The 24,001-nt window shown below is 44.7% G+C and overlaps 1 protein-coding gene across 1 annotated transcript in view; it reads right to left on the minus strand.

Moving 5' to 3' along the window:
• TRPM5 (transient receptor potential cation channel subfamily M member 5) overlaps window positions 1-24,001 on the minus strand; it is a 92,642-nt gene that overhangs the window by 18,674 nt on the left and 49,967 nt on the right. Inside the window, 11 exon segments of the mRNA XM_024208914.2 lie at window positions 1,344-1,602; window positions 8,769-8,864; window positions 9,735-9,847; window positions 11,527-11,672; window positions 14,591-14,714; window positions 15,542-15,673; window positions 16,792-17,142; window positions 17,791-17,909; window positions 20,117-20,219; window positions 21,445-21,636; window positions 23,895-23,959. Coding sequence (XP_024064682.2) covers window positions 1,344-1,602; window positions 8,769-8,864; window positions 9,735-9,847; window positions 11,527-11,672; window positions 14,591-14,714; window positions 15,542-15,673; window positions 16,792-17,142; window positions 17,791-17,909; window positions 20,117-20,219; window positions 21,445-21,636; window positions 23,895-23,959 — 1,700 coding nt within the window.

Here is a 24,001-nt window from a genome sequence, read left to right on the forward strand (position 1 = left end):
GCCCCAGAAAGCAGATGAAAATAACCCAGCATATATTATTTTAAAAAAATCTCATAATATTTAAATTAATCTCATGAGTTTTTTGGAGGCTGACTCAATTTTTTTTCAACATTGGGGGTTGGCCATATTTGTTTCTGTTTTATAAAAATCTTTTCAATCAGACTGATCTCAGTTTCCAGGCATGGGCTCCTAAAGAGCGTATTCAAACCCTGGATGCTTAAACTGCCACTAACTAGCTTTGAGCATCCAGACAGCAGTTGGCTCTCTTATTTAGGTGTCCCTGTCTCAAAATTGGGCTCTTGATGCTTTACGGCTGTATTACAAACAATCCTCAGCCCAAACATCCTCTGTGATCACCTTAGTGCTACAGGATACAACAGTCCGACATAACATCTTTAAAATATGCTCAGCTGATTTGTGACAAATTGGTGGTCGCCCTCCGAGCTTTCACAATGTTGCAAGCCACGGCCGTTCAGAACTTCCTAGTAAAAGCGAGGCTATAACCCTGATCCTTATACTTTAGGAGCACTGGCCCCCTACTGCTTGAGCTAAAGGAGAAGGCCCACTAATTCTTTTAGGGTCAGGATCTATGACAACAAGGTAAGCAGTCCAGGTACCCCCCAATAGAGGCCATTTGTGTATATACAAACTAGGCGGTTCCCTACAGTATTGTGGACACACCATTTCAGCTGTTAAACCAGGCAGCTGAGGATATTCTAAAAACAATTGCAAGATTAATGGAGAAATCTTAAAAAAAATCTAAACATAACCTAATGGCCTGAACTGAAAAGCATTTTAGAAAAACAAAAGTTAAACTGTTTAAGAGGCAAACTCATTAACCTCTTCACTCCTGAATATAAATATATATATAAAATTCTGGAGGAAGTGGGAGGCAAAACAGTGGCAGATGGGATCATTCCAAGAGGAGGAAGTAGGGTGGATTAGCAATTCTGGGGGAACGGAGCTTGGATGTGGTGAGCGGAGCAGGATAGGTAAACAGATAGCTGTTAGACCAGAGGAAGGACTCAGCAATCCCAGAGCATCAGCAAACTAATATTGCTAGCAGCTGGAGCTTCTCCTGGAAGAATAAGGGGTAGAGCTGCAGCTGTGTGTGATGGAGGACTGGCATGTTAGCTGGGTGTATGTGAAGAGGAAATACACAAGCCTCTCTGGGTAATGAAAAGGTGCAGAGCAATGAACATTTTTCAGTGCTTTCCTTTGTGAAGCTGTCCTTGACATTTCACCTCTTGAAGACAATGGGATTACACAGCCTGTAAATCAACTCTGAATCTTACTACCTGAATTTAGCACAGTATTGTGAAGGTATGTATGAGGTTACTGACCTGTCGGATTTCTTCCAAGACCAATGTAAAAACCCAAAAGTAAAGTATAATCTCCTTAACAGAAGGCCCCTCAGGTGGTGGTGGTTTAAAATCCAATAACAAGACATAGGTAAATAGAAACAGAAAAGCAAAATACATGATAACATTCCCCATAAATACTGTTACAGGGGCATTCCAAAACTTTTTCCAGCGAGTAAACATGAATGTTGCCCATGCTATGTTTTCAGAAGACCTCCGCTTCTCTAATTTGACATCTACCCTGTAAAACAAAGAGAGCAAATTATAGTGACAGCTTCTTAAAATCTGTTTGTAAAAGAACCCTGGACCTGATCCTGTGCAGTGCCGAGGGTCTCCCCGGAGCTAGTGAGGGCCAGCTCTGCAGCTGGTGCATGTTAGAGGAGCTCCATTGAAATCAGTGGAACTATACTGATTTATGCCAGCTGAGGATCTGGCCCTGATAGTGTAAGTTCTCCTTGAAGTCACTGGAAGCGCCTTGTCATAACAGAAACACTGCCAGGCAGCATTTAAGCTTTGTATGTTTTAAAACAAAACTGTACCAAACCTTTTACATCTTTTCATTCCTTTAGCTCGGTATTTGCTTTTCAGTACAGTGGAGTAGGTTTGCTTAGTGTTTGTTTGGTTTTTTGGGTGTGTGTGTGTGCGCGCGCGTGTTTTGTTTTTTGGAGGAGGGCTAGGGTTTAAACGTACCCCTTGAGCATTTGCAACACAAACAATGCAGCATCATACTAGTGCATGAGGACCAAAAGGGAAACGGATTCGTTACTATTCATTGTCCAAAATGAGAGCGAGATGTGAAAAGCCAACAGGCGCCATAAATGCTGACAAATAAATTTATCTTCTAAAACATATTTTGTTTCTGATAAACCAAGGTACTATTTTTCACATAGGTGAGGACTTTCTTTTTAAATATATGATTTTAAACGTGTGTTCCTTTAGGACCAGACTGAAATACCCTTACTCTCATCGAGTAGTACCTCATTCCTCAAGTAGTGTTGCTGAAATCAATGGAACTATTCAAGAAGTGAGGTACTACTCGATACGAGTAAGAGTATTTCAGTCTGGTCCTAGGCTTAAAGTTATAGTGACTCACTCAAAAGTCTGACAGGAGTTTTCAGTAAAGAAGTCAGGCTTGTAAATTATTAATGTAAGCGCTGGCTGCACTGCGGTTGCCTGAGTGTTATGGGAACTGATGGAAAATCTGGCCATATACCTGCAAAACGTGCTGCAGTCGTTCAGTATATAAAGTGCTATATAGTGTAAATGTAAGTTATTCTGTGCATATAATGGAAAAAACCCATATTTGGCAGCAATCCGATTCAGTAAAATCTCACGCTGTATATATTTTTTTACTTTAGTGTCTCCCCTGGCTGTGCTTGTTTCCATCTAAATTGCTGTCTATAGACTAAGGATGTTATTGCACCTTTAAGTTTGTGTTCCTTGACGTGAAGGAGATCACTCTTTAATAAGGGATGTGCACGCTGGGGAAAGCTTCCTCTGCAACTCAAACAAAACACAAAGCAATTGATTCTACATGGGTTTTTTATTTCTCCTGGTACTATTTCTAATTTCTAAATATTTTAATTCATAGCCAGCTTGTTCTCCCTGCTTGATTCTCTAGGGAGCAGTTGTCATAACACTAAATTTATGACATGAGCACAGCCATTCCCATGGCAACAAACTGATGTCGTAAACAAATAATTATGACTTGGGATTCAGAAAAAGAAACAAACCTGGGAGGGAGAGAAATCCCATATTAACATAAACTCTTGAGACAATAACAAATGGAACAGAAAACATACTGGCCAAGAACCATATCCCTCCCTTTAATATGAGGACATCAAAATGTTTCATAGACAGGAATTAATAATTGCTTTCTTCAGAGAGAGGTGCTATTATACCCATTTTATGGATGATGAAGCAGAGAAACTAGTGACTTTTCCCAAAGTGTCATTAGTTCAATGTCAAAGCTAAGAATAGAAACAGAGAGTTCTGACTCTGTCCACTATATAACATTCCCTGAACTTCAGTATTTCAGACCTTTCAAAGAATGCTAGTGAAACAAAATCAAATATGTGAATGATTTAATCATGTTTCTTGTACTGCATGTGTCTGATCCAGGTATTCAGCTCCCTTTAGCATCAGTGGGAGTTGTGTACTTATCACAAGGAGAATCTCTCTTTCCTGATTTATGGTGAAAACCTCTTGGCCACCTTCAGATCTAAAACGGATGGTTTTGTGGTTAAGACACTAGACTGGGACTCAGGAGATCTGCGTCCAATCACTGGCTCTGCTGCAGAATTTGTGTGTGTCCGTGGCCAAGTTAAATAACCTCCCTCTGCCTGGATCCCATTTGCAGAATGGGGATGATAATACTTTGCTTTCTCTAGTCCTACATCTTGTCTATTTATAAATAAAGGATATGCCTATGCTATAAGGGAAGGTGTGATTGTAGCATAGGTAGGCATACTTGTCCTAGGTTTAATCTAGCTAGCATGGGTAACAATAGCAGTGTAGAGATGGTGACATGGGTTCAGCATGGGCTAACAACCAATCACAGCTTTCCCTTGCCATACCCTCAGCACCTCAGAGCAAGGCCTGTCTCTTATTATATGTGTGTCTATGGGTATGTCTACACTACGAGAGTAGTTCGATTTTAGTTAAATCGAATATGTGCAATCGATATTAGAAAGTCGAACGTGTGTGTCCACACTAAGGACAGTAATTCGACTTTGTCAGTCCACACTACCAGGGAAAGCGTCGACATTGGAAGCAGTGCACTGTGGGCAGCTATCCCACAGTTCCCGCAGTCCCCGCTGCCCATTGGAATTCTGGGTCGAGCCCCCAATGCCTTCTGGGGGAAAAAAATGTCTCGAGGGTGCTTTTGGGTAACTGTCGTCATCCAATCGTCACTCCCGCCCTCCCTCCCTCCTTGAAAGCGCCGGCGGGAAATCAGTTCGCGCACTTTTCTGGTCAGTGACAGCGCGGACGCCACAGCACCGTGAGCATGGATCCCGCTGCGACCATCGCTGCAGTTGTGGCCGTTGTCAACGCCTCGCAGCTCATCATCCACCTTTCACAGAGGCAGATAGAGAGAAATCAGGCGAGGAGGCTACGGCAGCGGAGTGAGGACCTGAACTCCGAGAGTAGCACACGCCTGTCAGAAACCACGACACCCAGCGCTGAGGACATCACGTTTGCAATGGGGCATGTGGATTTTGTTGAACGGCGATTCTGGGCCCGGGAAACAAGCACGGACTGGTGGGACCGCATAGTGCTTCAGGTCTGGGATGAATCCCAGTGGCTGCGAAACTTTCGCATGCGGAAGGGGACTTTCCTGGAACTTTGTGAGTTGCTGTCCCCTGCCCTGAAGCGCAAGGACACCCGCATGCGAGCAGCCCTGACTGGTATTTACTTCCCGGACCACAAGATAACTGTTGGGGATGTGGAGATGCCTACAGTGATCCTCGGGGACCCAGCCTACCCGCTAATGCCCTGGCTCATGAAGCCCTATACTGGCGCCCTGGACAGTGAAAAAGAACTCTTCAACTACCGGCTGAGCAAGTGCAGAATGGTGGTGGAGTGTGCTTTTGGCCGTCTCAAGGGGAGATGGAGAAGCTTACTGACTCGCTGTGATCTCAGCGAAACCAATATCCCCATCGTTATAGCAGCTTGCTGCGTGCTCCACAATCTCTGTGAGAGCAAGGGGGAGACCTTTATGGCGGGGTGGGAGGTTGAGGCAAATAGCCTGGCTGCTGATTACGCCCAGCCAGACAGCCGGGCGATTAGAAGATCCCAGCGGGACGCGCTGTGCATCCGGGAGGCTTTGAAAGCCAGTTTCAAGACTGAGCAGGATACCCAGTGACTTTTAAGTTTGTGGACACAGAGGCTGAACTTGCCCCCGTTTCTTTACCCAGTTACCCCCTTCACCCCCTTCCCAAAAAATAAAATCTGTTCTGTTTTGCTAATGAACACCGTTGTCTTCATTACTGTTTTCGCGGGAATGTTTTAAACCTGGGTTTAGTGTTGTGATGCTAATGATGCTTCTAAACTGCCCTCCCCCGCCACAAAGTCACAGAGCAACCCCACCCCCCCACCCCAGAACATGAAAGCCACCTCCCAGACTGACCAGGGTAACTAGTCACTGCACTGTGTATGTGCCCTGCTGCTGGGCCTGCCCCCTGCTAAAGGTGACTGTCCTGTCTAATTACCAAGCCCCTTCCCCCCCCTTCAGACAGACTCTCCTCCAAAAGAAGAGGATGGAAACAGTAATGAACAGAAACGTATTTTTTATTAACAACCACACATGGAACGGGGGGGTGAAACTTGGACGGGGTCTTGTGTGAGGCGGGTAGGAAAGGACTTTTCAGATTTTGGGGAATGAGAGCCTTCTAGTGCTATAGCTGTCCGCTGGGGTGGAGTGAAAGTTTTCACGGCCCCTGCCGCCCCTCCGTGTTTGGACTTTGGGTGAGGGGGGTATGGGACTTGGTGGCGGGGCAGGGCGGTTAGAGAGAGACTGCAGCGGGGCTCTCTCCTCCTGCCTCCGGTCCTGCAGAACATCCACAAGGCGGCGGAGCGTGTCCGTTTGCTCCCTCATTAGTCCAAGCAGCGTTTGAGTCGCCTGCTGGTCCTCCTGTCGCCACCTCTCCTCCCGTTCCATGTTTGCCCGGTGCATTTGGGACAAGTTCTCCCTCCACTGTGTCTGCTGGGCTGCCTGTGCTCGGGAGCATCCCATTAGTTCAGCAAACATGTCTTCCCGTGTCCTCTTCTTCCTCCTCCTAATGTGCGCTAGCCTCTGGGCAGATGTGGCTGTGGGAATTGGAAAAAGGGAGTGAATTCCTGAGACAGATCAATGTATCTGTGAACAGAGAACATAGTCTTTCTCTGTGAACAAGACCATGCAGAGCACCTATCACACGCGCACTGAGGACAAGGTCGAATTTTCGGCCCTCGCCTACAGTGCCTGCGGTCTTGCTGTGGCGAGCTGAGGAGCGGGGCAGGACACTGGACTTTGTCTAGCTGGCAAACATGGTAAGCCGTAGACTTGTGGCTGCTTAAAACTTTAAGAGTGGCACTGGCCTCCTTTCACATAGAAAGCAATGCGAGTCTCTGCTGGCAGCAATCCTGCAAGCATGAACTCTGCCCCTGTCCCAGCCACTCGCGGCTGTAAACCGCGTGGCTGTAAACCGGCGGTTGCAGTTCTGTAAAGGAACGGGCAAGCAGTCCCAATACTAACTTTCCCCTACCTAATTCAAAGCAGGGCGTCATGCCAGACATCACCCTCCTGAGGGTCTCGGAGAGCCAGAAGGAGAGGATGCTTCGGAACAGCCTGCAGAAACCGGGGCCATTTGCTGCTATGCTGTGCAAGGCCATGATCCCCGAATACCTGCTGACGTTGTGGCAGGGAAACGTTTCTTACCACGGGGGGCCTAATAAGCTCTCCCTGCCAAAGAACCTGATAATTAGGCTGGAAAGACACCTGCAGGAGGCCTATGAGGAGTTCTCCCCGGGGGATCTCGCCTCTATCCCCGGACACATCGACCAGTTTTTGGGTTAGGTGCCCTTGGAGGGACAAAAGAGTGGAGCGTCTTGGGCAGTGTAATCATGAAGCGGACATTGTTGAATTTTCTTAAAATGGTTCGGACTATACATTGAAGCGGCCAAAGACACAATAATCATGATACCCTTTGTTCAGATTCCCGTTTTGTTGCACTTTCCTGTTTACATGTTTAGAAGCACTTTACCCATTGTTAATATTTCAAATCTTCCTGTTCTGTTATAAATAAAAGTTTACATACTTGAAAGCACTTTAGCTATTGTTAATATTTAAAATATGCAAGTTCTGTTATAAATAAATGTTAAGATATTTAAAACACTTACTGCTTGATCCTTCCCCTGAATCTGTGTCTGGGGTAACGGCGGGGGACGGTTGGTAGGGGATCTCTGTGAGGGTGATGAAGAGCTCCTGGCTGTCGGGGAAATCAGCGTGGTAAGCGCTGTCGACTGCATCGTCCTCTTCATCTCCTTCCTCATCTTCCCCGTCAGCTAACATGTCGGAGGAACCGGCCGCGGACAATATCCCATCCTCAGAGTCCACGGTCACTGGTGGGGTAGTGGTGGCGGCCGCACTTAGGATGGAATGCAGTGCCTCGTAGAAACGGGATGTGTGGGGCTGGGATCCGGAGCGTCCATTTGCCTCTTTGGTTTTTTGGTAGCCTTGTCTCAGCTCCTTGATTTTCACGCAGCACTGCGTTGCATCCCGGCTGTATCCTCTCTCTGCCATGGCTTTAGAGATCTTCTCGTAGATCTTTGCATTCCATCTTTTGGAGCGCAGCTCGGCAAGCACGGACTCATCTTCCCACACAGCGATGAGATCCAAGACTTCCCGATCAGTCCATGCTGGGGCCCTCTTTCTAGTCTGGGATTGCACGGCCATCTCTGCTGGAGAGCTCTGCATCTTTGCCACTGCTGCTGAGCTCGCCACGGTGTCCAAACAGAAACTGCGATTCAAACTGCCCAGACAGGAAAAGGAATTCAAATTTTCCCGGGGTGTGGCTGGTCAGAGCATCCGAGCTCGGACTGCTGTCCAGAGCGTCAACAGAGTGGTGCACTGTGGGATAGCTCCCGGAGCTATTAGCGTCGATTTCCATCCACACCTAGCCTAATTCGACATGGCCATGTCGAATTTAGCGCTACTCCCCTCGTTGGGGAGGATTACAGAAATCGATTTAAAGAGAGCTCTATGTCGAACTAAATGGCCTCGTGGTGTGGACGAGTGCAGGGTTAAGTCGATGTAACGGCGCTAAAGTCGACATAAACGCCTAGTGTAGACCAGGCCTATCACTTAGCCTGAGAGGATTCTGATTGGGATAGAAACGGTTAGGTGCTACTATACTAAACATAATTATTGTGGATTTGGCTGTGAAGACCTGGGTAGAGAGGGATAAAGTATCAGAAAGTTCAGATCCCAAAGTTGAATGAGTTCAGAGTCTGCTTTCTGCATGTCTTTCAGCAGCCTGCTACTCAGACCTGTGCAGTTTTAGGCCTTAAATCCAATACACAGCAGCTGTCATTAGCTGAATGGAATGCTAAGAGGAGACTTGAGAGAATCTGGCTAAAACACCGGCCATCAGTTCTGTCAGTATGAGCTGTATAGAGTGACTGAAGTTGCTTTGTTCATTTAAAAATAACTCTATGCTCCTATTTATCTCCCTCTTTCCATATACACAGTAATAACAATAACGACCTCGGCGCAGGGGATTTTCTGAGGATTAATGACTGACAAGGGAACCTCAGCTGTCCTTTGGGTTATCAGCTAGTCATTAATCCCCGAGAAATGTCCTGTGCTTTGACTGTTGTGTCTTAATTCAACTTCCGAATTATATTAACAGACTGACTCAGACTTACCTATCCCCCTCCTTGGAAAAAAGCGAAGTCCTTTCTGTGTCTAGGCTCTCTAGCTCTCTGAATGTCTCTGGCTCATTCTTTGATTGTACTTGTTCACTGTAAGAAAATATAATTATTATTGAAAGATGATGGAAGGCAGCTCTTCACTGCTGAACTGAGAGCTATGCAGCTATGTTACAGCAGCCTGGCCTGGGATCTCTCCCTGGTAAGAGGCTCTTATGTGGCTAGAGAGAACCAGCCAGGCTGTGTATTTCACATCCTGTAGGGGGCAAGCTGAAGATCCAGCACAGAAGGGAACCTACAAAAACAATGCAGAGTCCAGTGGTACCTTAAAGACTAACAGATTTATTTGGGCATAAGCTTTCGTTGGTAAAAACCCACTTCTTCAGATGCATGGAGTGAAAATTACAGATGCAGGCATTATTATACATGAAGAGAAGGGAGTTACCTTACAAGTGGAGAATACAGTCACATTTTAAGCATAGTAGGGGCCTGCACGAGGCCCATCCAACCACTAAATACCACTTAAGGCTTCTTAGGTTATGTCTACACTGCAGCTGGGAGGTATGATTCCCAGACTCATGCTAGCTTTGCTGGAGATTGCAGCACAGGTGGTGGCTTGAGCTAGCTGCCTGAGTTCACGTCTGCCTGCCCCCCTGCTCTGAGCTCCTGCCTGTGTGGCAACATCCACACTACTTCTAGCACACTAGCATGAGCAGAACTAGCACAAGTCTCTTTACCCACGCTGGGAATGACCTCTCACAGCAGCAGTGCAGACATACCCTTAGGGCTTAATGGCTGACCAGCCCTTCTGTTGGCCCCTCTGCCCAGAGGTAATGTCACCCTCCTTTCTTTCTGTCATTATTTCTGTGTGCGCTATATTTTTCACTTAACTGTCTCTTACTGATTCTTCCTCCCCCCCACCCCCCGGAACAGCTTTGACACACACAAATGTTTTGTTTATACCTGAATGCTATTAGATTAGTGTAGATTAGAAGAGGACACCAGAATCCGCAGATTAACTTCAGGATCGGAGTGCTTGTTGACATGTCTCCCCACCAGATTTTTGTCAAGAAGGCCTGAAAGTCAAAGAAAAAGAACAGAAAGTAAACCTGGCTTTGACACAAAGCAAGTGAACATGGAGCTAAATCATGTTTTTCTTCTGTGGAACCTTGAAGGGTGGGGCAAGAAACACTACCTAAAACTAGATTGTGGGTATGTCTTCATTGCAGAGTTAACTCAAGTTGTCTACACTCTCTTACTCCTCGCTAACCTAGCTCCAGGGAAAGCACCTATGTCTGTGCTGGCACAGCTCTTGTTCATGTATAGCACTAAGACAGGGGTGGGCAAACTTTTTTTGCCCGAGGGCCACATCGGGCTTGCGCAACTGTATAGAGGGCCGGGTAGGGAAGGCTGTGCCTCCCCGAATAGCCTGGCCCCCTCCCCCTATCTGACCCCTCCCACTTCCCGCCCCCTGACTGCCCCCCTCAGAACCCCCGACCCATCCACCCCCCCTTGCGCCTTGTCCCCTAACCCCTCCTGGGACCCCCGCCCCTAACCGCCCCCAGGACCCTGCCCCCTATTCAACCCCCCCTGCTCCCTGTTCCCTAACTGCCCCTCTGGAATCTCCCGCCCCTTATCCAACACCCCGGCCCCCTTACCAAGCCGCTCAGAGCAGCATGTCTGGCAGCCGCGCTGCCCGGCCAGAGCCAGACACGGTGCCGCGCTGCTTGCCCGTGCGGCGGTGTGGCTGCGGGGGAGGGGCCGGGGACTAGCCTCCCCAGCCGGGAGCTCAAGGGCTGGGCAGGATGGTCCCGTGGGCCGGATGTGGCCCGTGGGCCGTGGTTTGCCCACCTCTGCACTAAGATTTCGGGGGACATATCCCATGGTTCTTTGCACTGCAGTAAACTGAGCTGATCTATGAATTATTTCCCAGTGAATTGCAGGAGAATTTATCTCCTTTCTGGGCACATGGGAGGGAATTGTGGGAAGACGTTGGAGGACTTAGCAGCACTTGACTGGAGCTAGCCTGTGTCCATGCTACAGAGTGATTGTGATAGTAGCTGATGAGTTGTGCTAACTTGAGTTGTAGCCTCCACACCCTGATGGGCAGCAAACTTGAGATAAAAGCACCACCGCACTTAAGGGTTTTGTGTGTCGACAGGACCTCGAGTTGAGGGCAACACGGAAGTTATAATTAGGGTTGTCAACCCTCCAGGATTGCCCTGGAGTCTCCAGGAATTAGAAATTAATCTTTCATTAAAGATTGTCATGTGATGAAACCTCCAGGAATATGTCCAACCAAAATTGGCATCCCTAGTTATAATTTGTCATGAAGAAAAAACCCTTTGTTGGGCCTAACACAGCCATGTGATGGAGTCACCCCACATCCCTGTACAGCTTCATTACAGATCCTGGCTTCAGTTGTGAAATGGAGAATAAGAGATGCATTCCCAGTGCTCCTCTGTGAGCAATTGGGTGAGAGAAAGCAGGGAGTGGGTGGGGCCAGAGCTTTGACCTCTTCTCCATTGATGGCCTGGCTGGACACCAGGAGGTGAGTATGCTGCTCTGTAACGCACTGCAGTAGAATACTCCCTTCTCTTTTTGCCTCAGGGGAGCACTGGAGGAATTCTGCCTCAACAAGATGTTTCCTGGGAGGGTGCAGTTTATCCATGAACTCCTCCTTTGTTCAGGGCTGTGCCTAAGTACAATGCTGCCCCTAGAAAGTCACAAGGGAATTTCCTTGCATTTTGCTCACCTGGACACCATCGTGTGCAAAGAAAGACTTAGCATCTGCTTCTGTGGCCAAGTGGAGACAGGTAGTTTTGCTCCAGTATTGGTTTTTCCTCACCAGTAAAGCAAACGCTCGTTCCTCACTGTTGTGATAGCATTCACTGAATAGCTCTGCCAAGTGAAGGAAATTCATTTTCCATGACAGACCCACAGCTCTACATCTGTGCATACACACTGGGGCAGGAGAGAGAACTTGTGTATTTCTCTTGGGAAAAGAGTTAAAATTCAGGGAATTGTGGTAAAAATGCATTTGAAAATGTCTCCTTAAATTTAAGTATTTTCAAAAAGCCGAAATCCTTCATCCCCGTTAGGTGCCCATTCATTGCCCCTTTCTTGCCTACATGGTTTCTTCTCAGTCTTGAGTCTGTTTAATTTTTTTCTCACTTATTTGACTTTTTATTGATAAATTTCTCGTCCCTCAGTTCTTCCACAGATTACATAAAAGCCCCTTTTACAAGCACACAAATACACATTAAAGGCCCAATTGTGAAGCCACTTCATATGCAGAATTTGATGCAGTATCAGGCACAAACCAAACTGTGGTAGGTTTTCTTACACACTGAAGAACCTGATTCTTCAAGGTGCCAAGTGCCCTCCACTCCCATGGGTAATCCAAGGGAAATGAGGGTGCTCAACATCAGGCCTTACCCAACTAACCATGGGGTTCAAGCCACAGACATGTTGCACACCAACGTTGGCCCTTTTAGGGCAAAATTCTTTAACAGGAGCTGGCCTTTGGTCTTAGTGCCCAGTTGCTATTGTAATGGGAGCACCAGCGGAAGTAAGTCACAGTGTGCTCATTGTGTCTGAGTTGGCTACTGTGTCCATCACTCTACTGATCTTTCCCCCCCACTCCAGAACATTTCCTATCCCTGCTTTCACCACCTCAACCACTTTGGCTTTTCAATATCAGTGTTTTTTGAAGTTGCCTGATACAGAAGTTTATTTTGCAGCATCCCTTGAATATGCTCATTGAAGTACATATCGTTGTCAGGACCAGATTAAGACCTAGGCACTGTTGGTCTTATCCTGGGCCAATGAAGTTAATGGAAAGACTTCCATTGATTTCAGTGGCCCTACAGTCCTTTGCCTAGGACTCCAGCATTCATGTGATTACACCAGAGTCTTCGTTCTGATTTTAGAAACAAAAAAAAAATGTCTAGATCTCATGGTTGCAAAGACAGTCTTGAAAATATGACCCTTGTATAAACGGATACAATGATGTCTGCCTGACCATGCTCACGCTAGCACTCATCCACTTAACACACTAAAAACAGTAGTGTAACTATGGTAGCCCAGGCAGTGGCCTCAAAGACTAGCTGCCCCCAGTACATACCAAAGGGGTTGGGGCAGGTTTGCACTCGGCATGGTTAGCCCATGCCGCTGCCACTGCCCATGCTACTGGGGTTATGCGACTATTTTTGTTGTGCTAGCTCAAGCAGAGCTAGTGCCAGTACGTCTACGCAAGCTGAGAATCACACCCCCAGCTCCAAGTGTAGATGCAGCCAAAGCCTCGTTGTTCTAGGGGCCCTGCTAACACCACCTAACAGAGAATTCTGTGGAGGAGAAGAGTGCAGCAGACATGGCTCACCTCCCAATCAGACAAACCCAGCTGCTGGCAGAAGTTCCAGGGGACCTGTGTGATGCCACCCTTATCTTTTCCCTACTGCCACCACAAATGCTGCTGAAGGAAGGGAGACTCGTATGGCACTGCCTCTCTGGCAGGCGGGCCCCCTGCTATAAATGCTGCAACTGGGAGGTCAAAGCCATGGGAATCATTGTGTGCCTAGGGCTCTGGATTGCTTTAATCTGGTCCTGGCTTTTGCTGGGATCTGTCGTGTATCCTTGATGGCGATTATTTTAATTCTGGCTGCCATTTGGAATGGAATGTTAAATTAAAATCTAGCAAGCTGGTTGGTTTCAGGTGTTCGAAATCTTTGCCTTGGCATCTACACAGCTGCCAGAAGACTGGGGAGTAAATCTACAGGGCGCTTGAACTGGTTTGAATAATAAACGGATCCAAGCTATCGAATAGACTCCCAAACCCATCCTTAAAGCTTTTTTTGAGGTTTGAAATTGTTTTGGCTCCCTCTTTATTTCATTTGTCCCTTCCACACACTTCTGCACTTCCTGCTTTAGTCTAGGATCAGGAGCTTTAAGTTATCAAAATGCAGTGAGAGAGGATGTCATTGCAGTATTTTCAGCTTGGGCAATGCCAGCAAGCACTGGAAATCTCGAGAGTCTAAGGGTAGGTCTACACTTACCCGGTAGTTCGGCGGCGAGCGATCGAACTTCTGGGTTCGACTTATCGCGTCTTGTCTGGACGCGATAAGTCGAACCAGGAAGTGCTCGCCGTTGACTGCGGTACTCCAGCTAGACGAGAGGAGTACCGCAGAGTCGACGGGGGAGCCTGCCTGCTGCGTGTGGACCGAGGTAAGTTCAAACTAAGGTACTTTGAACTTCAGCTACGTTATTCACGTAGCTGAAGTTGCGTACCTTAGTTCGAATTAGGGGGTTAGTGTAGACCTGGCCTAATTTGGTGATAGGGCCTTGGGAGCATGATTGAGAGAGACAGAGACACAATGATAAAGCCAGGGATAGAAGGGAGTGGCAGCTTCCCCACCTTGGAGATTAGGAGGGGATAGTGGGTGTACCCACTCCAAGCGCCCAGCAGGGAGCCTGCATTTTTGTGTGTGTATTTCAGATAGGCCTTTGAACCAGAAATGGTCCCACTTAAATTGGAGCTGGCCAGTTTCCTCTAAAGCCTTAAAAAACACAGGATAGACCAAAAATAGTGGTTTATTTTAAAATCCTATAATTTATACATTACTCTTGTGATTTTGGTGGGGAGGGAGGTGGGGCTGACTTGTGATATCTGTACGCTTGGGACTAGCAAAGCTTCGAAAGGGTTGGGTTACTCATTGGAGCATGTCTGTTATTACTTTATGATGTTTTTTTGCTAGCTGGTCTTCCAGTGCCAGTCACATCTTAAATATTTGATAATGATCTTAAAGACTGCAGTTGCTTACCCAGAGCGAGCTGATCATACTTGGCTTCTTTCATCCTACGGGCTACTTCAGCCTCTGTTTCCAGTCGGGACATGTCCTTGAGAATCTTGCAAGCTGCCAGAGCTGCAGCTACACCTTCTTGTCCCTGGAAAATGGAAAGGAGGTGGGGGCAGCCTATGATAAATATTAATGATTCTGAATGATGAGAATGTCACCATGAGAGCAGGTTGAAGAATGGGGAGGGGGTTCTGTGGAAAACTTTGAGTTGTTTGTTTGGGTAGGGGACAGAAATACAAGCAACAAAAAACTTGGGCTGAAATACTTGATTTGGAAATGCTGTTGCAGTGCCTCATGGGAGTTGTAGTTCTAGTACCTCTTTCAGGCTAGTGATTTTTTGGGGTCATCTCCATGGTTGGGAACCCAGCTGGAGACCTTTTAAAGGGGCCTGACTTTCAGGCAGCAGGCAAGGGCCAAGAGGAGAAAAGTGACTGGTGGAAACAGAGAAACACATTTCCCCACAGATGCAGAGCATGAGTAATGGGTATGCTGATGTGTCTCTTCCTTCCCCATGGTGTGAAAACCAAACACACGATTAACCCATTGGAAAAGGAACATAATCTGAGGTCAGAGGCAAAGGGTCATTGACTGCCCGGAAGACAGTGATTAAAATCAAGGGCCAGATGCTCATATGGTGTTAATCAGCAGAGCTTAATGGAAGCCAATGAAGCTGCATTGATTTTTACCAGCTGTGGCTCACACCATGTTTATGTAACTTTTGGCCACTACCAGCCTGAGCTACATTCACACTAAAGCAATTCAGCAGTGAAAGACTCCATAAAAGTCATATCTCATATCTTGAAGGACAAACCTATATATCTTAACTTCCTAACTGCAAGACTGAATATACTAATATTTCAGATCTAAAACAAATTGCCAATAAGTGGCCTAAAGTAGTTATATCTTGAAGCTTACCATAGCCCAGAAATAGTTTGCCATCTTGTGCCGGTTTTGAAGTACTGCCCATAAAAATAAATCCCTCCAGGGATTCTCACTCTTCTGGTTCATATCCAGGAGCCCCGGTAGTCGTTTTGCATTTGTTTTATCCTACAATACATTTTAAGAAAAACTTAAAATCTGATTTTATAATTTCATTTTATATTTTTAATATATCGTCAAACGTGTCTGTGCCAACTACATGATCCAAGCAGCAAATCAGCAGTGCGAGCAACTTTCAAATCCTTTTGATTTTCCTTAGGCTCAAGAGGTAACTAATTCACTCTATACACTGAATCAAAGGGGCCTTGTATCCACGATACAACTTAATATGTGTGAGAACATTTGGGGTGAAATCCTGGCCACACTGAAGTCAATGGCAAAACTCCCATTGATTTCACTGGAGCCAGGATTTCATCCTGTATGTGTAATATCATCCCCAAACCCCCTGTGATTAGCTCATCTAAGTTGGACTTGAATTATACCAGGTTCTGCATAACTGGGGCAAAGAACTCCGTTTCAGGGTAAAGCAACAAAAGGTATTATATTTAAACATAAAACCAGTCTCAACATGGCCGTGTACACAACAAGAAAGAGCACTGGAGTGCCCCTTCTCTTTTTAGTCCAAGCACCAGCTGCTCAGCCTCACTGCTTCTTACCTCACATGAAGCTTAAAATAAAATGCAGTTTATTTTTCAAATATTTTGAGGATTTAGTCTATATAAATAGATCATGCTGAAATTGGTGGGGGAGGGGCAAGTCTGTTAGCTATTTTTGTCCCCCATCAATAAAAGAACTAGGAAGTTGTTGGCATATCTACTTGAAATTCTGCTAGAATTTGTAGTTTGGAGATCTGAGTCCTACAGAATTGCTGATTGAACCTGAATCACGGATCATATTTTTTGAGTCCCTGCATTCCCTTCTATGAATCCACCCCCACACTTTGAACTTAATTCAAGATACAATACCTTGTAGTGGGTGGGTGGGTGCATAAAGAGGAATCACAAAATGTTTTCCAAAAAAATCCCTCCCTTTTTAATTCAAAAATTAAAAATTGGAAAATTCAAAACATTTTAACGAATTTTATAGCTGGTTGAAGAAAAGGAAAAAATTGTCAAGTTTCTCCAATTCTCTGCCCCGCCTTCATTTTCAAAATGTTGGACAGCTGTAAATAAAATCCAAAAACAGAGAGAACAGCGGTTAATATGTGAATCTTAACTGTAACTCACAGCTTTCTTCTTGCTTCCTGGCTTGACCTCTTGATAGAAACCTTTACATGCATCATGAAGAAAATCCTTGAGCACTCTAGAAACTTCATGGAGGGTAAAGAGTGGGCAGACGTCCATCATTTCTTTATGTTGTTGACCAGTGATCCCTGCTAGAGTCAGCCTGCTTTCCTCATGTTTCTTCAGTAGGAGTGCATAGAGGAGGCATTTCCGAGAGATGGAGTAGTAGAGCCTCTGAAGCCGGCTGTATGTCAGGAAGTCATACATGTTGGCCCCATTGTCGATAAATAACTTTACAAATTCTGGCTTATCATTCACCAGAGCATCCATCATCACTTCCTCTAGGTCACAGGACTAGATTTCCATGAAACACAAAAGGGAATAATTTATATTTTACGAGTATTGCCATGGGGGATTAGAGTTCGGAAATTAGACTTTCACCCACTGTTTAAATCCAGACCAGATCAGCAATCGTTAAAATTTGCTACCACCTGACTGATTCTGGGAGGGAGGGGAGAGCTGATATGAAATGAAAGAATGGCCTCATATCAGGTCTTTGAGCATGTGTGTGTGTGCACAATGGAAAAACTCCATCACAATTAGTATTTATGGTTATCCTGTTACTATGGTATGTATATTTGTAATGCGGCAGTGCGTAAGAGCCTGTCATGGGCCAGGGCCCCATTGTGCTAGTTGCTATACAAATACAAAACAAAAGGATGCCCGAAGGGCTGTTGGCAGTTTCGGTGGGGTAGCCAAGGACAGAAGGGCTATGGCAGCTGAAATATCCTTGGCTCTTTAGATATAATCCTTTGTGGTCAAGAAAGACAGAGGCAGCGCGAGGACAATGCGCACTGCCACCTCCTGTGCTTTCATGGGGAATAAAAGAGGGCTTTAGTTTCTAGTACTACTGATCTGGTATGTTTCACTAGCTACATGAAATTCTTGCCCATCGACAATAGGATTTATGCAACTACAATCGAAGCAAGTATAGTCTGGTACCTTCCATTCAACATCTCCATTGAATATTTCACTTTTAGCTATGTCCACTCTATTCCAGGCCACTGCCAGCTTCAGTTCATCCAGGTATTCCTGGGCTTCCTGACTGTGACTTTTACAGGCTGCCAAAAACAGGAAACACAAATACATTCAGCATTTGACTCTACGTTAAATTGGACGTTACATAAAGTTTAATCAAAGTGTGACTGTAATGAGACCTCTTGTTCAGTTATGTCAGATTTGTGGGTTACCTACATGGAAATCCCTCACACTTTTTTATTTTCCCCCCCTTACCTGAGGGACTGTGGTCTGAAAGTTTACATCCACTTCACATTTTGAATGTTGTTTTCTAGCCAAAATCTCTCTCTCACATGTTCTTGGGCCTTCAAACTGAATCGTGTTCTTCAGAAGAGGGTATGTTTGGGAGTTTTTTAATGTATTAACTCACAGGATATGGAATCCCTCCCTCCCCCTGTTGAATCTGGGAAGATCCAACACAAACTGCAATGGATGGCAATGCTACTATAGAACTCTTTCAGAAGACAGAGTGCAGGTTTCTTGTCATAAAACTGGAAGTTTCGCTATGGAAGCTGAGTTTGATGTATGGCTTCTTAAAATGTCTTTAATCAGAATATACTATCGCCAACACGTTTCAATTCCTCTATAGCCTATTATTTCTAAGAGGCGCAAACAGCAACCATGGATCAGTTAATATACTATACAATATGATAGTGAGCATTACTTAAAAAAATTCCATCACATCTAGTGTGATCTGATAAAACTTATACCCAATTGTCCCTGTTGCATCATCTACAAGCAAGCAGAAGACTGTACATCAAACAGGAACACTGATCAAACAGCCCACTTTGCTTGCTCCTGTCTTCAAGAATAAGATACACTTGCTATTAGTTCTGTTTCCCTGGCCATTGTGGCCATTTTACTATCGGTCTGAGTTAGTGGAAACGAGATTATGTAAATATGGAACCCAAGCCCAGCATGTGAAAATTGATCAGGCTTTACTTTGATGAAAGCTGCCACTGGATTATCACATTAATTTTGTGTAACTGTTTCCTTATTGGAAGAGCATTTTTGGTTCTGAATGGAGGCAATAGCCCATTTATAAGTGAATTTTTGGTTTGTGTTTTTTTTCCTCCATTTGAACATCGGTGTGAAAACCACTTCCCAGCTTTTGGATGTTCATACAATTCAGTCATCGTGCAGAGCATCCTGATTGCACAGAGTTTGTAGGAAGGTTTTGCTCAGACTAAAGTTTATAGCTAATTTAGGATGAGATTGTGGCTTGCTTTAAGTGCAATTGCAAAGGGGTACGGGTATGTAAAATGCCCTGCTCCCTTGTGTAGACTTAGACTATCCACATCACGGCTTGCCCCATGGGAGGGAAAGCAGCCTCCATTGAGCGGTCACTTCCCCTCCAGGTAGGCTGAGTGGGTAGAGACTCCTTAACTCAATTGCCTGCCATCTGCCAGCCAGTGTTTCTAAGCAGGTAAGGAGTGGGAGCTGGTAAGCTGTACCAAGGAAGGGGGGAGGGGTGCAGACTACTGTACTTTTCCACTGGAGATCCAGTTGTGAGCCTGAGGCACAGGTTGGTCTCTGGCCTGTTCCTGGGGCAGTGACACTATGAACTGCCCCTTATTTAAGGTTGTGGTAACTTCACCATCTTTCCCTTAACTTCTTATATAATTTAACCTCCCTCAAACTATAACTCCTTGTCCATCTAAATTAAATGAAAAACCCTTCCATTTAAAATATGTAGCTACAAAAATAACCCCCATCATTTGATACAAATTCATCTGAACAGATTGTTATATGAGAGACAGAGTTGGCTTGTCTATTTCTTCCATTGGGATATTTTGAAAAAACTGAAAAATATAAGGTTTAAATAAATTTTTTTTTCATGAGTGGGACACTTTCTTTATCGTGTTGTTGTTATTATTAGCACTGAAGGTCTGACCTAAAGCCTACTGACTAGAGCCTTTGGATATATTTCAGTGGGTTTTGGATCAGACACATTGGAAGCTTGACATTTTCATAATTCACTTTCTGGCCAAATTTTGTAATTTAAAATTTAAAATGTATTCTAAAAATGCTCCTTCTAACTCTAGTCTTAACATTGTAGTCTCGCTCACCTCTTAGCACGTACAAAGTGCACTTGGTGGAGCAATAACACAGGCACACTTAGCTCTCAGGGATGAACACTGTAAATTATCATGCAGATAATCTCAGGTTAGAAAACAAAATGTGGGCAAATCTCAAATATACACTTTAACAGATCTAGCAACTATAAAGACCAGCCAAAAGAGATTCTTACCTTTGACCAAAGCTTTCAAAATGACTGTGTCTAATTCATCTGAACCTTCTTGCTCAAAACTGTGCACTGTTAAAAGATGCTGCTGGGAAACAATGTTCTGAATCTACGGGGTTGAAACAAATTGTTTTATTCTTCATCCTATCATTACTGTTATTACAGTTAGGCCTAGAGGCCCCAGCTGAGATGACATACACACATACACTCCTTGCCCCAAAGAGCTCCCATCTTAAATAGAAAAGGCAGATCGTGTGGAAGAAAGGGAGAAATTTTATCCCCATTTTACAGATGGGGGAACAGAGGCATAGAGAAAACAAGTGTCTTGCCCAAAAGGTCCTTCTTCTCTCCCATTCTTGATTGATGATAGCCATTCCGTAGATAGTACATATAGTGCAGTGGGTTCTAACCATTCCACCCTTCCACCTGCCATTAGCTCTTTCCTTTCTTTAAGGCCACACTCTCTAAAATTGCTTTGTGGAAAAGCCATCACATATTGATATGCAGCCAGAGGGTCAACAAAATGCTTTCTTTTCCTCCACCCCTGAGCTTCTTTGCCTCTTGAGTTTCCCACAGTGCTGCTACCAAGACTTTAAGACATCATGCTACTGCGTGCATCCTATGGTGATGGTGCCCTAGCAAGCTTCTGCATGACAGGACAGACAAGTGGAACTTTAAAACTATGGATTACAGTAGAGGAGGTGATCTGAAGGTCAGATTCAGTTGATTTATATACCTATTAGTATCCACTTTAGCGTTCTTTCCCAAATAAACTATCTCCCACATCTTGATTGCAAAGCTCACTGTCCCTTTGATCTATGAATTTATATGCCTTGTGGGTCTTAGTGTTTTATTTATTTGTTTTAAGAGTAACTTTCATTGTTGCTGTTGGAAAAGAATGGGGATAGTGGGAGTAAAAAGGAGTGGTGAGAAGCAACGGTCTATTCACACACATCCAGAATCAGGCTTCCACTCGGCAGCTGCGGGTCATGAATTGGGTCTCATCTTCCACAGCTGCAGAACGTCCGCAGCTGCAGAGCTTGAATCGTGTGTCACATCCTCCAGAAACTGTTTAGTGGAGGACAGAGCCCTAAGTATTCAATTGAATTACTAAGCCAAAATAAGTGTGCTCTCCATTGAATGCCTGATTCTGGCCTCAGATACCTTTTTGTGTGCCATTAATCTCAGAGCATTTGTATCTCTAGCATATTTTTTGAGCAGCCTCCCAGCAATTCTGAATATGGGCAGTGGGTACCAGATGAGCTACATAATGTAGAAATGATATCAGAGTTTGTGACTGTGATACATTTAATGTATTAAACCAGTTCACTTACTGTTGCTGTCCAATGGAGAATGTCCTTCCATAAAAAGTTTTCTGTAGGGAATTTCTCTTTAAGTTGCTTTTCAACAACTTGTGGCACAATAAGCTGTGGCTCATTCACTACTGCAGCTAAGATGTCAGCTGTACCCCCAGATCCTGCTAAGATAAGCCAGGGAGCAGAGTTTTCCAAGCCCCTGCAAATTCTCTGTGGTTTTAAAAATATATTTTAGAATGCAGTTATGGAAAGACAAAATACAATGCATTCATATATTAATATCTTGCAACTAGGGATGTGATTGAATACCTGAACCAGATTCACTCCATTCAGCCTCAGTAAGAATATTCAGGATCACCACGATACTGACTTCTGTGAAGGGATGGCTTGCAGATAGCCACTTAACTATACCCTGTTCCACCATTATCTTCCCAGCTAGCTAAGAGTCCTGATTTGGGTAGCCAAGGTTTAAAAACAGTCACTCTCTGGTAGCTTGGTGTAAAATCCCCATTTTTGAATCTTGGGGCCAGAATTAGCAAGAAAAAGAGAAGCACTGCATGGGGAACTCCTCAGTGAGGCACAGTAATCCTGCTGAGGTTGACTGCAAGTTCTGTAAAGCAGAAATTTTTTGAGGGAACACTACATCTGGCTACTCAGCATCAGCTGTGAAACCTGGCAACTAGAAGTTTATAAGAAGGCTGCTGAAAACATCCACAAAGAGTGGCCTTTATGCCAAGTTTCACGATATCTGTAGATGGGAAGAGTCGTGTAATCACAATGAGGTGCAGGGGAGGCCATGGAAGTTGTATCCTTCAGAGGCTAATAACCATATTATCCTAGTTGAAATAATAATTCATTACCAGCCAATGTATATTGTGGGGTATGTGACAATCTCATTAGATGTTCAGACCTCAGTGCCAGCTCTCCTCCTGCACTTTAAAAAAAATACTAGAACCCCTGACATACGTGATTGTTTACAAGCGATAGCGATGTTAAAAATAACAATTGGCTATTCATTCCCAGCACATAGGTGAGCCCAGAGCAACACCCTCCAGTCTTTTCTTGGTCTCCCAGTCTTGTTCTCTAAAGATTTCAAAAGAAGATCAATTGGCTTGCACTGCAAGGCTTTCAACAGCAACCATGCAGGAATTGCTGCCGTATTTAACTTATAAAAGAAAAGGTTAAGAGGTGACTTGATCAGTCTGCATTGAGTGAAGATCTTGGATACTTGAGGGTACTTTAATCTAGCAGATAAATGCTTAACAAAATCCAGTGGCTGGAAGTTGAAGTGAGAAAAGTTCAAATAGGAAACAAGGCGAAGACACTCTTCTCTCTCCCTCCCCCCCCCCCCCCCCCCCCCCCCCCCCCCACACCCCCCCCTTTTTTTTTTTTTTTTTAAACAGTGAGGGTCATTCATTCACCACTGCAACATATTTACAAGGTGTCTGGTAGATCCTCCATCACTTGGAATCTTTAAATCAAGGTTGGCTGTCTTATTAAAGTCAGATGCTCTAGTTCAAACACAAGCTGTTGGGCTCAGTGTAGGAATCACTGGGTGAAATTCTATGCTGACTTCCTGCATAACAGGCCAAAGATAAAATGGAAATTGAAGAAAAAGAGGGTCATCCAGCTAGAGAGCTGATTTCCAAACATAATGTGTGAAGCTGCTGGGGAAAAGATCAAAGCTGAATCTTTGGGTCAATTTACAAATGCTGCTAAGACGGTGTTGGCAGTGTACCTCACTGAGCCCACTGTTCCATAAAGAGAAGATCTGATGGAAATATGATGCTATCAGGCCGGCACATACTGCAAATCTGCTGTTGCGTTTCCCTGAGTTCTGAGAGGCAGTACTGAATATGCAATGTCTGATCATTGCCAGGAAAAGCTGCCTGGCTACAGGGATGCTGGAACAATTTGTATAGTGGGGATGCTGAGAGCTATTGAACCAAACAGTAAACCCTGTATATGATGGAAACCACTTCAAGCCAGAGGGTGCGGCAGCACGCCCAGCACCCCTAGTTCCAGCACCTGTGCCTGGCTAATCTGTTTGCACTTGCTTTGTAAGGAATGGCTAGAATTTCTAATTCACCAGATTTTTTTCAGATTTCCACTGCTCACTTTCTGCGGTGTTAGCTAGATGTGTAGTCATATAGGAAACTTAAGTGATCTGCTGATACTTTTAAAACTAAGCAATATTGCTGTTGAATTTGCTCAAACTGCACTATTTCTTGCAGTAAGGGATGTACTGATGAAGCTAATGAATATAAGTTGAATTTAATTTTTGTTCTACTAAAAAATTAACTGTTATCCAAATTGTGTAATATCTTACTACCCGGATTTGTAGTTGGCACCCAGCAAAATGTTCTGCTAAGTATTTATTTAATATTTGACAATTACAAAACATGGATTTGTTACCTCCTTGGGGTATTTTTAGAATGAATTTTTAAATATCACAAGTTGCTTCTTACCTCAAGTGTTTTTGGTCCTCCATTTACCAGTAAACAAAGCACAGGGATTTCAATGCTACCTGTTCCTGTGAAATAGATGAGAAAACGTTTAAATTCATAACATTCAT

Source organism: Terrapene carolina, unplaced genomic scaffold (assembly GCF_002925995.2).
Source record: "Terrapene carolina triunguis isolate 2854851 unplaced genomic scaffold, T_m_triunguis-2.0 Scaffold171, whole genome shotgun sequence".
In the NCBI taxonomy this organism is placed as follows: Eukaryota; Metazoa; Chordata; order Testudines; family Emydidae; genus Terrapene; species Terrapene triunguis.